The 14,396-nt window shown below is 52.8% G+C and overlaps 1 protein-coding gene across 1 annotated transcript in view; it reads right to left on the bottom strand.

The window, feature by feature from the left end:
* The window catches only part of CDH4 (cadherin 4), a 669,406-nt gene that overhangs the window by 91,070 nt on the left and 563,940 nt on the right, over window positions 1-14,396 (bottom strand). Inside the window, exon 5 of the mRNA XM_021920848.2 lies at window positions 209-364. Coding sequence (XP_021776540.1) covers window positions 209-364 — 156 coding nt within the window. The remainder of the gene's footprint in view (window positions 1-208; window positions 365-14,396) is intronic.

Below are 14,396 nucleotides of genomic sequence, written 5' to 3'. Positions count from 1 at the left end.
CTGCCCTGGGCCCACCCTGGAGAGACGGGGGACAGTGCCCAGCAACCTAGACTTTCCCCAGCTTCCCAGGATTCTGCTCCAGGTCAAAGTTGGCGCGCTACCTGTAGCATTAGGACAGGCATGGCCCAGCTGGGGGCACCTGCCAAGGCCTGGTGGGGCTGAGATCGCCACCCCAGGGCCCGGTTCCCACCTGGGTGTGGACACTCACGTGGTAAGAGGCGTGCTCCTCTCGGTCCATGGGCCGCGTGACGTACATCCGGCCGGACATGGAGTCAATGCTGAAGACCTCCATGGGGGGCTGGTCGGCGCCCACTCCTGTGACGCTGTATCGGATGGGGATGTCATTGTCTTTGTCGGACCGGATCTGAAAGGCAGGAGCACAGCGAGAAGAGGTCAGCCTGTGGTGAGGTGAGGCCCGGGGCCCTACCTCTGACGTTCATCCCCTCCCATGAGTTCCTCGAGCTCGACCATTTTGAGGTACGACGGGGACCACAGCTGATCTTTCGTCCACTTTGGGAACTGGAAGGACGATCGACGGTCAGGGTTTTACTGAGAGCTGCCGACGGCAGGCCCAGGGCCCGTCAGTAACAGGGAAGTGCAGGTCTAATATTCCAAGTTCAGCAAACACACCGAGAACTCGGGACGCCTGGCAGACATCCGCAGCACAGGTGAAAACAATGGAAATGATGGTGTAAAATGGCCTCATGTTCTGACGTCAAACCCGGGATGAGACAAAGGCAAGAAAATGAGCAACCTCCACAGTGAGAGAAAAGACTAGGACCCAATGCATGTGTGCCCTAGCCTTTCTAATTGTTTAGAAAACAATTTAATGATGGTTATCTGGGTCCCAAGTCCAAAGGAAGCTAGAAAAGGCCGCTAACTGGGGGAGGAAATGGAACGACACAGGCAGACACGAAACTCTGAGTTTTACTTGGGATGGGGAAGGGTTAGGCAAAGGCTTCATTTTGTTTTTGAGCAGAGAGTGAGATTCACACAAGTTTTGGAGAAACAGAAAGGACCCTGGTAGCATTAAAAACAAGATGCACGTCTTTCGCTCCATTGAGGCGAAACCTCCCGTAATGGGGAGGGGGACTTGGTGGTCACCAGCCCACCACAGGTGAGTGGCGCTTCCCAGAGCCTGGGGGTCCCTCAGGGAAGTGCGAGAGGCCACGGGGATTTGAAAGGTGAAATTGAGAAGGTGGAGTGAATGGATTTGCATTCAACTTTGAGCATGTCTTTAGACCACACGACTTTTTTTCTCAAAGTCCACAGGACCATCACATTTCATAATACAGTGGGCCGCAGTGAAAACCCCCCAAAATACCCTCAAAACAAAATGGAACAGGACTTTTTTTTTTTAGAGACAGGTCTTACACTGTCACCCAGGCTGGAGTGCAGTGGGGCAATCATAGCTCACTGCAGCCTTGACCTCCTGTGCCCAAGCCATCCTCCCACCTCAGCCCGGAGCAGCTGGGACTACAGGTGCCGGCAACCACGCCCGGCTAAATTCTGAAATTCTTTTGTACAGACAAGGTCTCACTATGTTTCCCCAGGCTGGTCTCGAACTTCTGGCTTTAAGCGATCCTCCCACCTGGGCCTCCCAAAGCGCTGGGATTACAGGTGTGAGCTGCCGCATTCGGCCTGACTAGGACCTTCAACTGAAATGATGCAATTAAAAGTTAATAATAAAACTGAAAAAAGACCTTTTAGAAACCTGAATGACACTGCAAAATAACCATTGGGTCAACAGGAACCAAAGTTATTTTTAGAGGCTTTTAAAAATATTTCTTTTGTTTAATAATAATATAACTACGTGACTGTGATACAGTGAAACCCAGAGATTGAGTGCCTGCAAACCCATAACCTTGAATATTTTCATAATCAAAATGGAATTACAGCCAATGAACCAAACGCTCAACCCCACAAGGAAAGGAACAAGAAAGCAGGAAGCAGCAGACACCAAAGTCATCAATAAATATGACACAGAAAGAATCTGAAAACAGAAAAATCCGGACAACGATAGATTCCAGAGCTGTAGTTAGGTGAAAAGTCCTCAGGAAACTGCTGTGTCTTTGATAAACGTCAGAGAAAAAAGATAAGATTTTTTTTTTTAAAGCATTTTCTTTGCTATATGTTATGCAAGCACAGGTGAAAATTGTTATGAAATTGATTAGTTTTTGAGAAAATATACAATTTTAAACTTGACTAGCAGAGAACACACACCTGGAGATACCGTATGACTTCAGAAAATTCCTCTTAAAAGAGCTCAAGACAGGTCAGCTTGCCCTGGAATTTCTGAAAACTTTTCCAGAGCAGAGAACGAGGGAGAAAAAGCAGCCCCCTCGGTTTTACGAAGCTTGCAGACCTTGAAGTGCAGATGCATTCTGAATTCTGATGACACAGTGTGACCACTGCAACCACCCCACGTGTGGCCTCGGTGTCACACCCAGCAGATGCCAGCGAGCAGATGCAGCAGCGACTTCCAAGCCTGCTTCATTGTGCCTGAGTAGCACTTATCTCAGAGACAGAGGGCTGGCTTCTCACCAGGCATCTCATCTCTGCAGCACGATGACAATCATAGGCGAGCCTTCGGAGAGGCTCAAAGCATGTTTGATAGAGTATCCCTTCCAGCTTAATTCGTATCAAAGAAAGCAAGTCATCCCCTGGAAAAACTCCAATTTGTAGAGAATTCAGCCTGATGGAGAACATCTTTCTTAAACCAGCATTTAGCATTTGCACACCAGAGCTGTTCCTATGTGCAGAAGCGCGGTGCCCGGCACACCGGCCACCCCGAGACTGTCTCGTGTTGTAATAGCAAAGAAGCTGTTTTCCGTATAGGAAGAGGGAGATGCTGTTTCCATCATAAAGGCGCCATGGGGGTCAGTGCCAATGGGGGGCTGCTCACGTGCTGGGAGACACCGCCAGGAGAGGAGGCCTGCAGGCCCGTGGTGCGTGCGTGCATGCGCACACACTCACACACACTCCTGTGCACATGTGCGTGCACACATACACACACTCCTGTGCACATGTGCACACACCCACAGTCCATGAGGAGCATCTTTGTTCCGCCCCCGCAATGCACCTCCTTACTTTCCCATGATCAGGTAGGGCCCTTTCCGGGCTCTGCCCTGAGCTGCACACACCAAGCAGGGCTTCTGAGACAGCGACTGAGGGAAGGCCGGGTCTGGGCCCCTCAGCGGTCGACGGGAAAAGCCTCCGTCGAAGCCTTAATCACCCCTCCCTCTACTGCCCAAGGCCACCAGCAACGGTGTTCCTGCAGGCCTTCCATGGGCAAGGCCCATCACTTCTCCACCCATGGAGAGTTTTCACCAAGTTTGGTCACCAGGGTATATGGGGCAACGTCTAGATAGAGGGGAGGAACCCCCCTTCCTGTCCCCTCCAACGACTTGTCCCTTGGGGTGGGAGAAAGGTTAAGAGAACACATTCCCAGGACAGCAGGCAGCTGAGGTGGAGTACGGAGCCCACCAGTCCTGCCGTCCTGGAGCCCAGCGCTTCTCCGAGGGCTGATGGGTATGGACGCTGCTTTGGCTTTGGGTTAGGAGAAGGGCACTTGGAGCACACAGTAGGCCCTCGAGTGGCTGAGTGGCACTGGGCTGAGGAGAACACATGGAGCCAGGTCCGGTCTTCTGGAGGCAAGGGACGGGGAGGCAAGGATGGATTGTAGGCGCGAGGGTTGGGGCCTGCAGCAGTCGGAAGGATGGATTACAGATTCACTGTGTACTACTGCTAGCTTGGACGAACCAATCCCTCTTCCACAGGGAAATTTAATGAGGAGAAAAAAATCCACCATCTATTTAAAGATAATTTTTTTTTCAAGGAAGACTCATTATGTTTTGGCCATCAGGCCACATTTGCTTATTCTCCAGGCCCATTTGGCGGCCTCTGAAATACGGCGGGCAGCGAGCGGCTGCGGGTGGTGTGGTGTGTATCTAGGGGCTCTGAGCATCGGCTCTCAAAATGCTCTGAATTCTCCCACAATTTACCATATTAAGAAGAAATACTGTGCGAGTGAATCCACCAGATCAGGGGAGAGCAGTTTTCCCCTTGATTTGTGTCTGGCAAATGAGAAAGACACCGCAGAAGCCCACGATGGGCCGTGAAGAGAGAGCACAGACGGGCCTCCGCCGCGCCGATCGCCTTAGGATGCCGCGGAGACCCACGCGCTTCCGCATTTGTCATTAGAGGACAGAACAGATGGTGAAAGGTTAGTTTAAAGTGATGTCTACATTAAAATAACTACGGGCTCCGCGATAGCGTTCACCCAGGGCCTTCTGCTTCGAAGGCTGGTTCTTGTCCTCAGAAATGGCCGGATGACACGGAAAGTTCTGGCAGAGTCTCCCCCAGGGAGGAGGATTTGCCTGATTTCAAATGAACTTGAAACTGGAGAAAAGTCACCCTGTGTGGTTTTGAATCGCAGACACCTTGGAGGTGGAGTCCCTAAGCTTTCAAGGGCGGAAGCCGGGGAGAGAGTTACACCCAGATTCTGGAGGAGGGAGAGACCCACCCATCCGGAAGGCCCCTGCACCAGGGCCTCCTGCCAGCCAGAGCTGTCCCCGAGCACGTGCACGGTCGGGAAGGTCTCTCTCGTCAGCTCACAGACGAACACGGACACTCTCAGAATTAGGGCTTTTCCCACGAGTGACACCCCCTCAAGTTGTTGTACATCAGGATAAGGACTGCCGGGGGGAGAGAAAGGTCTGGGAAACCCCTCGGGGCACTGGGCAAGGAAGGCCTTGGAGAAAGTCAGGGTCAGAGTGAGTCAGTGAGTCACACACACACACTACACACATACACACCACACAAGCACACAATACACCCATACACACACACACACATACATGTACACATACATACGCACACAACACATGTACACAAACACAATACACACAAACACACATGCTTACACACAACACACATACATGCACACACATGCACACACAACACATAAATATACTATACACATACATGTACACACAGCACAAACACACTAAATACACATACATAAACACACAACACGCAAATACACAATACACACAGACACTATGCACACAAACACACCAACATGTACACATGACAAACACAGACATGCATACACAGTACACACACACAACACACAACATACACTCAATACACAAACATACACACACACAAACGCCACACACACGCACATATGCACACACACGATACACGTACACAAGTACACACACACACATAAACACAAATACACACATACAAACACATGCACACATAACACACAATACACATACACACACACTCAACACACATACATGCACACACATGCACAGTGCACCCATACACACACACCACACACACACAGTCAATACACATACAAACATACACAAACACAAATATACATACGCACGGATACACACACACAGAACATAATACTCATGCACACACACACACTCCCCCACACATAGCCGGTGGGATATCCTTTCAGAATGGGAAGGGGTGCCATGGGCTGTGCCCTGCCACTCATCAAGCCTCCCTTGCTTCCTGTCCCAGCATTTTAAAGATGCTTTTAAAATCTTCTGGATCAAGTTCTTCCAGCAGGATGCAATTCTTCAGCGAAGGGCTTCCGCTTTCTCCTTCTGTGATATCAAGCCCAGAGATGTTTCCAGGAAAACAGATCGCAGGCCCTCGCCTTTGCAGCCTGTTGGGGGTTCTGAGCTGCCTGGAGCAGTTCCCCTCTCTATCGAGTAAAAGCTCTGGATGGTGTCGGCAGGTGCCGTGGCCGTCCTGCCCCATCCCGAAGGCACAGGACTCAGGCAGGCGGACTTGCACTTGGCCTGCTGAGACAGGCAATTTCTTTTCTTTTCTTTTCTTTTCCTTTCTTCTCTTCTTTCTCTCTCTCTCTCTTTTTCTTTCTTTCCTTTCTTTTCTTTCCTTCCTCCCTTCCTCCTTCCCTCTCTCCCTCCCTGACAGGGTCTCACTCTGTCACCCAGGCTGGAGTGCAGTAGTGCGATCTTGGTTCACTGCAACCTCCACCTCCTGGGTTCAAGTGATTCTCCTGCCTCAGCCTCCCAAGTAGCTGGGACTACAGGCACCATCCCCCACCCACCACACGCAACTAATTTTTGTATTTTTAGTAGAGATGGGGTTTCACCATGTTGCCCAGGCTGGTCTTGAGCTTCCCAACCTCAGGTGATCTGCTCGCCTCAGCCTCCCAAAGTACTGGGATTACAGGTGTGAGACCATGCCCAGCTGAGAGAGGCCATTTTCTTTCTGAGTCTCATAGGAGCCTGGAGGGAAGAAGGCGACTCGCCCATTTGCACCTGTAGCTTCCCCATGGCCCTGGCCCATGCTCCCGCTTGAGCTTCTTGGTTTTCTTGCCGACAACATCAGGGTTTTCTCAGGGTTTCTGTCTGTTCTGCCTGCATTGCACAGCTGGGGTCTCCCTACATCCCTACCTCCTGCCTTCCCCTCCACACCCTTCTCCAGGCCCTAGGAACACACACGTGGCTGCCGGTCCCCAGGGATGGCCTGTTGGTAGGTAGGGCCCAGCAGTTCCTGGACAAACAAGTGAAACAAGGAAGGCAGCCCAGGGGGCAGGGCAGACAGGCAGACAGGCAGACAGGCAGGTAGACTGTCCTGGTCACTCAGCTGCACAGGGAAAACCAAGGCTGTCCTGGCCCTAAGCAGGTCTCCCTGGAGTGGAAAGGGCCACCCCGAGACCCAGAGGAAGAGACAGTGAGCAGGCAGAGAAAGGTGGGGATGGAGGTGAGGGCTTGGGGAGTGATTGGAGAGAATGTGGGAGCCTCTGCACCAGGGAAAATGAACAGGAAGGGAGGCCACAGAGAAGGGAGACAGGAGGGAGGAAGAGAGGTGTGGCCGACCCAGCAACCTGCAGAGGGATGGCCTGGATGATACATGGGTCCCAGAGCACAAGAAAGAGGAGGAAGCAGGCTCCTGGAGGCTGGGGAGGATTGGGGAGGGACAGACCCACGGGGGGTGCTCCGTTCTCCCCTCACCATGGCGTCACTGGGGCTTCCCAAGGTTGGTCCTCAGCCTGCTTCTCACTGTGTCTGTCCCGGGCTCCTTAGGGCAAATCACAGTTCCCAGACTTACGTGTCCTTACCACAGCTTCAGAAGCCTCCTCATTCGCCCTGAAGCAGGCACAGAAGAGGAGACCCAGGAACCTCCACCTCCCACCCCTGGAATTCCTTAAGGGACCATTGAAAAAAATCCCAGTGCGCCAGCCCCACCTGACCGTCTCACCTGGCCCATTCTGAAGACGGAGCGACGGAGGCCCAGAGAGGCTGAGGGACGTGATGAAGGTTCACGAGTAAATGACGACCCGGGCAGAGTTCCCAGCTCCTGTCTCAGTGTCACGTTGCCCGCCTAAGCAGCCTCTGAGAGCAGGAAGGGGGCAGAATATTTCCCTCCCTGCCATCCACAGGGTCCGAGTGTCTTCTCAGGGCCCCTGGACGCTCCACAGCAGACGACCATCCTGGCCCCTTCTCTCACCCCAACCAGTTCTACAGATGAAGCTTTGGGGGATGCCAGTGATAAGTGAATCCCCATTTTTTTGAGACAGGGTCTTGCTCTGTTGCCCAGGCTGGAGTGCAGTGGCATGATCACGACTCACTGCAGCCTTGAACTCCTGGGCTGAAGTGATCCTCCCAGGTCAGCCTCCTGAGTACCTAGGCCCAGAGTGTGTACCACCACGCCTGGCCAATTTTTAAATTTGTTGTAGAGATAGGGTTTCACTATGTTGGCCAGTCTGGTCTCAAACTCTTGGCCTCACATGACCTTCCTGCCCCAGCCTCCCAAAGTGCTGGGATTACAGGCATGGGCCAGTGTGCCAGACCCCCCCACCCACACTTTTAAAAGTCTCTCTTCAAGGTCCTGGACTAGAACTTCACTTCAATGGAAAGTGATTATAAAATTATAACCCTGTGCTGTGTGAGATTCTTCTAGGTTGATGCAAAGTGTAATTCCAAAGCCCTTGCCACGGTGCTGGATAACCAGCAAGATTCGGCGACGTGAAACCTGTTCTCATACAATAAATGGGACAAATGTGGGGCTGGGTAAGTGTTCTTACTTGTTTTCCCCCCCAACTCTTCCTTGACTCTTGAACATTACTTAAGAGGCTTGAAGATGTTTGTATTTCTTGCATTTTCTGAAATATTTTTCATGCATGATGAAATTCAGCCTTCGATTACTTTCAATTAGGTTCTTGTAATGAGCAGAAAAGCCCGGGATGTGATGTGAGAGGTCATTTGTTGTGTGACATTGACACCTTCCTACGGAACTGTTCACACATACTTTGAGTTTTAGCAATGATAAAAAGCCCCTCAAAGTCATATGAATGCTAATAAAAGGCATGAATATGTTCTCACAGATTTGCCCGGTGGGGAATCACGAATTAGCTCCTTCTCAAAAATGCCCTTCAGGTTGCATCAAATTAACAGAGAGAGGCACCTCCTGAATTTTTGGCGGTGGTGGCTCTGCTGGAAACAAAGGCCTAGTTTACTCCGGGGGCGTCACTGTTCTCCCGTGGTGAGTGGTCCTGGGAATACAACCGAGGTGCCTCACCCTCCCTGTAGCCGATGGGCAGGCCCAGGAGCTAAGCTGGGTCCATCAGCTTCTCTCACCAATGTGGATCTGGAGTCAAGCATGAGTCCAGAGTGGAAACACAGCTGCAGCCCTTCCTTGCAATGCCAGAGCCCGGTCAAGACCCAGAGCCCTGGGGTCACCCAACTGTCCGGCCTTCCCCTCCAGCCTGTGAGCAGACAGGGTCCTTCTGGCAGGGTCCCTCCGCTCGGGACAGTCGGAGTTTGCAGGTGCAGTAACTGGAAGCCTCTGCCTAACCTGGTGCTGTCTGGGGAGCACTTAACACAGAGCCCGGCAGGAGAGAGCGGACCAGAGGGTGACCCGACTGCAGCGCTCAGGGCCGGGCCTCAGCCACAGAGAGGCCCACCTGGACCTCTGGACCCCTGTGTCTTGGGTTGGGGTCCCTGTAAACAGAGCCCAAGACAGGGATTCTCGTACGAGTGATTGACTAGGGAGAGCCTCTAGAACCAGCGGGAGGGACGAGTGATGTCTCAGCCTGGGTCATTCAGCCTCACCCCACGGGAAGCCCTGGTGTATGAACTGAGCCTTGAGGCCAGGAGGCTGCCTCTGTGGGCCGACCCTCCTTCCAGGCACCTCCCAGCACAGCTGCTGCCCTCAGCCCCACTCCGTCTTCTGGGAGGTGTCTGCTGTGAATCATGAGCAAAGCAAGTCGACCTCATGATGGCAGGGGCTGGGTGGCTGGCTCCCAGGGGACCTGGCTACACTAGCAGTGCCCACTACACCCCGTGGAATTGTCATCCAAGCCCTTGTCACGGCCAGCTATTTTTTTATTTTTTATTTTTTTATTAAGAACACTGGCCAGCACGGTGGCTCACACCTGTAATCCCTGTACTTCAGGAGGCTGAGGCAAGAGGATTGCTTGAGGCCAGCAGTTCAAGACCAGCCTGGGCAACATACCCTGTCTTTAAAGACAATAAAAAACAAATAAAAAACAACTTAGTTGGACATGGTGACACACGCCTGTAGACTCAGATGCTCAGGAGGCTGAGGTGGGAGGATCACTTGAGGCCAGGAGTTCAAGACCAGCCTGGGCAACACAGTGAGCCCACATCTCTCTAAAACAAAACAAAACGAGACAAAAAACGAACACTATTTTCTTATTTTGTTGCCTGCCTTCTTTCTGTCTCGCCCACTGGACTGTAAGCTCAGGAAGCTGGTCTATGATGACGCAGTACCAGCCTCCAGCGGTGCCTGGACAGCTGCTCAGAAGAGTGAGAGATTCTTGTCTGGGGAAGATCTGAGGCATCCAAGGAGCTCCTTGAACTTGATGACTAACAAGGGCTGTCACTGCACAGAAGCCAGAGTGGAGGCAGCTTCTCCTTCTGACTCGGGCTAGGAATAGCTCTGACTGTCAGGGAGCCACACAACGAAAGCCAAGTCCAAAGCCGAGACGGGTTCTTTGTTGTTTCAGCCTGAGGGGCCGGGACTGCGGGGATGGGCAGCGCGAAGTGACAACCTGTAGTGCGGCGTGTTCGCCCTCAGAGGTGTCGCCCATGCCCTCCCCTGATTAGTCCCTGTCATTTTCTGGCTCCAACATGAGAAGTCAGGAGTCTCTTCAGAAAACCTTCATTGATATTTAATGCACGCGTCCCCACCTGCCTCTGGAAGGTCTTGTCACACAATGTCTACTTTCCTCTAACAGGACCTGTCTGCCGCTGTAAATGTGCCACTCCACTGGGGATAAGGGAGCAGGGTCCTGTCCCTTGGGGGCCGGGCTGGAAGATGCAGGGAGCTTAGACCCTGCCTGGGCTGGAGCACAGGTGCAGGGGTGGTGGGAGTCCAAGGGGGCCAGAGTCCAGCAGAAAAGATGGAGGCCAGACCCCGGACCCCAGGCCCCAGATCCCAGGCCTTAGGCCCCAGAAGGAGAGGCAGCTGAGTGAGGGGGGCAAGCGGCAGTAAAGGAGGGCATTTAGGGGCAGCGAGGAAGCCATGAGGCTGGAGTCGGGCCAGAGAAGGCGGCTGCCGTCAGCCCAGGCTTTGCCTGTGGAGACCCACTTCTGCCAGTCTCTGGAAATCGCCCTCTGCGTGGGCTGCGTGGGGGAACCCTCCCACCTGGCCCCAGGACAGCCATGGGACCCCACATGGACCAATGAGAGTGCAGCTCCCTGGGCACTGTGATTGGCCAGAAAGGACATGTGACCCACGCTGGGCCAATGGGAAGGAGACCTGCCAGAATGGATGTCTCCCACTCAGGCCACCCTGTGCCTCCAGGCAGGGCTCATGGAGACACAGAGGAGGGGGCGCCTCCTCACTGGCTCTTCACTTTGGGAAATGGTTTTATCTCCTCATCTGGAAATGGGATTATTTTATCCAGCCTGCAGAGCTGTTGCCAACAGTGAAAAGGTTTTATCTCATCTGGAAATGGGATTTTTTTAATCCAGACTGCAGAGCTGTTGCCAAAAGTATATGAGAGATGGCAACTGAGGATCTGCGATGTCTGTAATTCAATGCTGATGGCCGAGTGCTGTGCTCGGTCACTCATGGGGGCTGAGTGCTGTGCTCGGTCACTCATGGGGGCTGAGTGCTGTGCTCAGTCAGTTATGAGGGCTGAGTATTGTGCTCGGTCACTCGTGGGGGCTGAGTGCTGTGCTCGATCACTCGTAGGGGCTGAGTGCTGTGCTCGGTCACTCGTAGGGGCTGAGTGCTGTGCTCGGTCACTTGTAGGGGCTGAGTGCTGTGCTCGGTCACTCGTGGGGGCTGAGTGCTGTGCTCAGTCAGTTATGAGGGCTGAGTACTGTGCTCAGTCAGTCACAGGGTCTGGGTCCTGTGCTCAGTCAGTAATGAAGGCTGAGTACTCTGCTTAATAATGTGGGTTGAATACTGAGCTTTGTCAATAAATGAGGGCTGAGTACTGATCTTTGTGAATAAATCTGGGCTTTTTGTGTTGTCAACAATGAGACCTGAGTACTATGCTATGTCACTAAATGTGGGCTGAGTATTGGTTTAATCATTAATTTAATCAGTAATAATGCCTGAATACTATGTTTGCTGTCTCCCCAAGAGAGCTCCGCACACTAGTAGACACACAGAAAGTGCTCTGCAAACCAGAGTGGATGATTGAATGAAACAAGGGACAAGGGACAAGAAATATCTGTATATCCAGCCTGGAGGTCCCAGACCACAAGAATAAAAGGATTTAATTTAGGTTTTTACTGCATGATGGTATATTTAGGTCTTGTCCATTGGAAGCGTCAGAAATCCCACTGTAACCGGCTCAAGCAAAAAGGCAATGTACTGGCTGCTATCCTGAAGTGGTGTGGGTTTCGGGCATGGCTGGATCATGCGGGCTGAGTACAGTGCTCATTCACTCATGGGGGCTGAGTACCATGCTCAGTCCATTACGAGGGTGTCCCTTCTGATGGGGCTCTCAGCACTCGCTCAGCCCACCCCTCAGACTCACAGGTACTCTCCCCTTCTGGTGCCTCACACTTCTGTACTTATATCCCATCAGCATAGCAGCCCGAGGGGTAACAGCAATAGGCTGATAGTACAATTGTGACAGTACTAGTAATAGCATCAGTGTCAGGGGCACAGAAATAGAGGTCATAGAACCAGTGATGATGGTAATGACAATGGATGCTTCCCTAACTAGTTCACAGTGCCAGGCAGTACCCTAGGTGATATGGTTAGGCTTTGTGTCCCCACCTGAATCTCATCTTGATTTGTAATCCCCAGGTGTTGAGAGGGAGACCTGGTGGGAGGTGACTGGATCATGGGGGCGGTTTCCCCCATGCAGTTCTCATGACAGTGAGTGAGTCTCAAGAGATGTGACGGTTTCATAAATGTCTGGCGTTTCCCCTGCTCGCACTTCTCTCCCCTGCTGCCATGTGAAGAAGGTCCTTGCTTCCCCTTTGCCTTCCGCCCTGATTGTAAGTTTCCCCGAGGCCTCCCCAGCCTTGTGGAACTGTGAGTCAATTAAACCTGTTTCCTTTATAAACTACCCAGTCTTGGGTAGTATCTTTACAGCAGTGTGAAAATGAACTAATACTCAAGGCACATTACATCCATCCACTCACTTACTCATCACCACAACCCCACAAGGCAGTGCCATTAAAACAGACAAGGCCATTCATATGCAGTCCTTCCCCATTACAGATGAGGAAACTCCAGCACTGGGAGGTTGAGTCACTCACCCAAGATCACACAGCTCACAAGCCCTTGAGCTGGGATCCAGAACCCAGGTGTCCTGGCCCCAATGCCCCTGCTCTGACTCACCAGCTCCCTGCCTCAGTAGGGAAGGTGGCTCTTTCCAGACAGCTCCATCGAATGTCCTGGGGCAGACATTCATTGGATCTTATCCCAATCTTGAAGCAGCTGCCATGGCTGGAGATTGGAACAGGCACATCTACCAGGCCTGGGATGGCAGCAGCAGCCACCCAACCTGTAGGACGAGTGGGCAAGGCGGTCCCCCAGCCAAAGGAGATGGAAGGAGGAAATGGACACAGGCAGGCTCCAGCCGCTCCTGCCCAGGCCCAAGGCTCCCAGCCTGTCCTGCCTATCGGGTGCCTGTGCCACATCTCATGGCCATCTGGAAGCCATGAGCCTCTCAACCTCTGTGGGAATGAAGGCAAATGCTGGAGGGGTGCAGGATTCGGGATTGGGCACACCACGTGCCAGTGACACCTTCTCCCCTTAACGCTGGGAATCCCACTGCACGGGTGGTATGCTGTGGAGGAATCCCTGTTCCCCAACCCAGCCCAGGAGTCTGGAGGGACCACATGGGGGTGTGCACGGTGGGCCTGGGGTCCTGAGGGGGAAGGGGCTGCACTGTGGCCTGCTGGACACTTGCTTCGCTCGGCATCAAAGTTTGATGAGGACAGGGACCTGCCGTGTGGTTCAGGAGAAGCATAAGAGCAGAAGTTAGGGAAAAGCTGGTATTAATGGAAGGTCAGGGAGTGGCACATTTGGGGTGTCAGGCCTGGCCGTGGCCAAGGGACTCACCCGTCCTGGAGGGGGTGCAGCCTCCGCAGGTGCAGGGATTTGAGCACAGGCCTTGCTAACCGAGGCCTGGGGCTCTTCCCTTGAGAATTTACTACTCGCTAAAATGGACAACTTTTTACAAAGAAATGGCTGTTTCTCATTTGGAATTCAGCCTGGAAGTGGGCCAGGTCTTTGCTGGTCACCACGAGGACCCATCACCATGATTTATCCTTTTAATTGAAATTTCATGTTCATTTATCCTCAAGTGCAGGGCATGTTCCCAGTGCCAGATGTGGTCAAGGCAGCCACAGGAAGGAAGCGCTGGCCGCCTGGTCTGCCAGGGACAGACACCAGTGTGAGGCCCGTGAGGGGGGCTGAGAAGATGGATTTCAAGCAAACTCCATTCACAAAAGCTCCCCCAAGAGCTGAGGGCAGCCAGCGCCTCCATGAGGGGCAAGACCCCAGCCCTCTTTCCCAGGGTTCTTTCTTTTCCCTGCCCTCGAGGCCTTCAGAGCTCAGCTTCAAACTCCCACTCCAGGAGCCCTCCCAACTGACATTTCAATGTCCTAGTTGCAGCAGCAGGTTCCTGCACCATCAACAAACAGGGCGTTGGGATAGAGGAGCGGAGGTGAGCAGTTAGCAAGCTCCTGCAGGTCCAAGAGTCAGCGCACGTGACCAACAGCAAGATGTTCAGGGGCAAGAAAGGGCGCCCAGAAGCAGAAGTAATTGACCTTGGAGTGAAGCCAGCACCGCCCGCTCCTGCCGCTCTGCAGGGCTTGCCTGCGTGGATTCTGGCCTCGGGGGAAGAGCTGAATGGGAGAGGAAGGGGGACCATGTTCATTTCGGTGTCTCTCCGG

Source organism: Papio anubis, chromosome 16 (assembly GCF_008728515.1).
Source record: "Papio anubis isolate 15944 chromosome 16, Panubis1.0, whole genome shotgun sequence".
In the NCBI taxonomy this organism is placed as follows: Eukaryota; Metazoa; Chordata; class Mammalia; order Primates; family Cercopithecidae; genus Papio; species Papio anubis.
The sequence above is the reverse complement of the archived record's forward strand: the minus strand, read 5'-3'. Positions and strand labels throughout refer to the sequence as shown.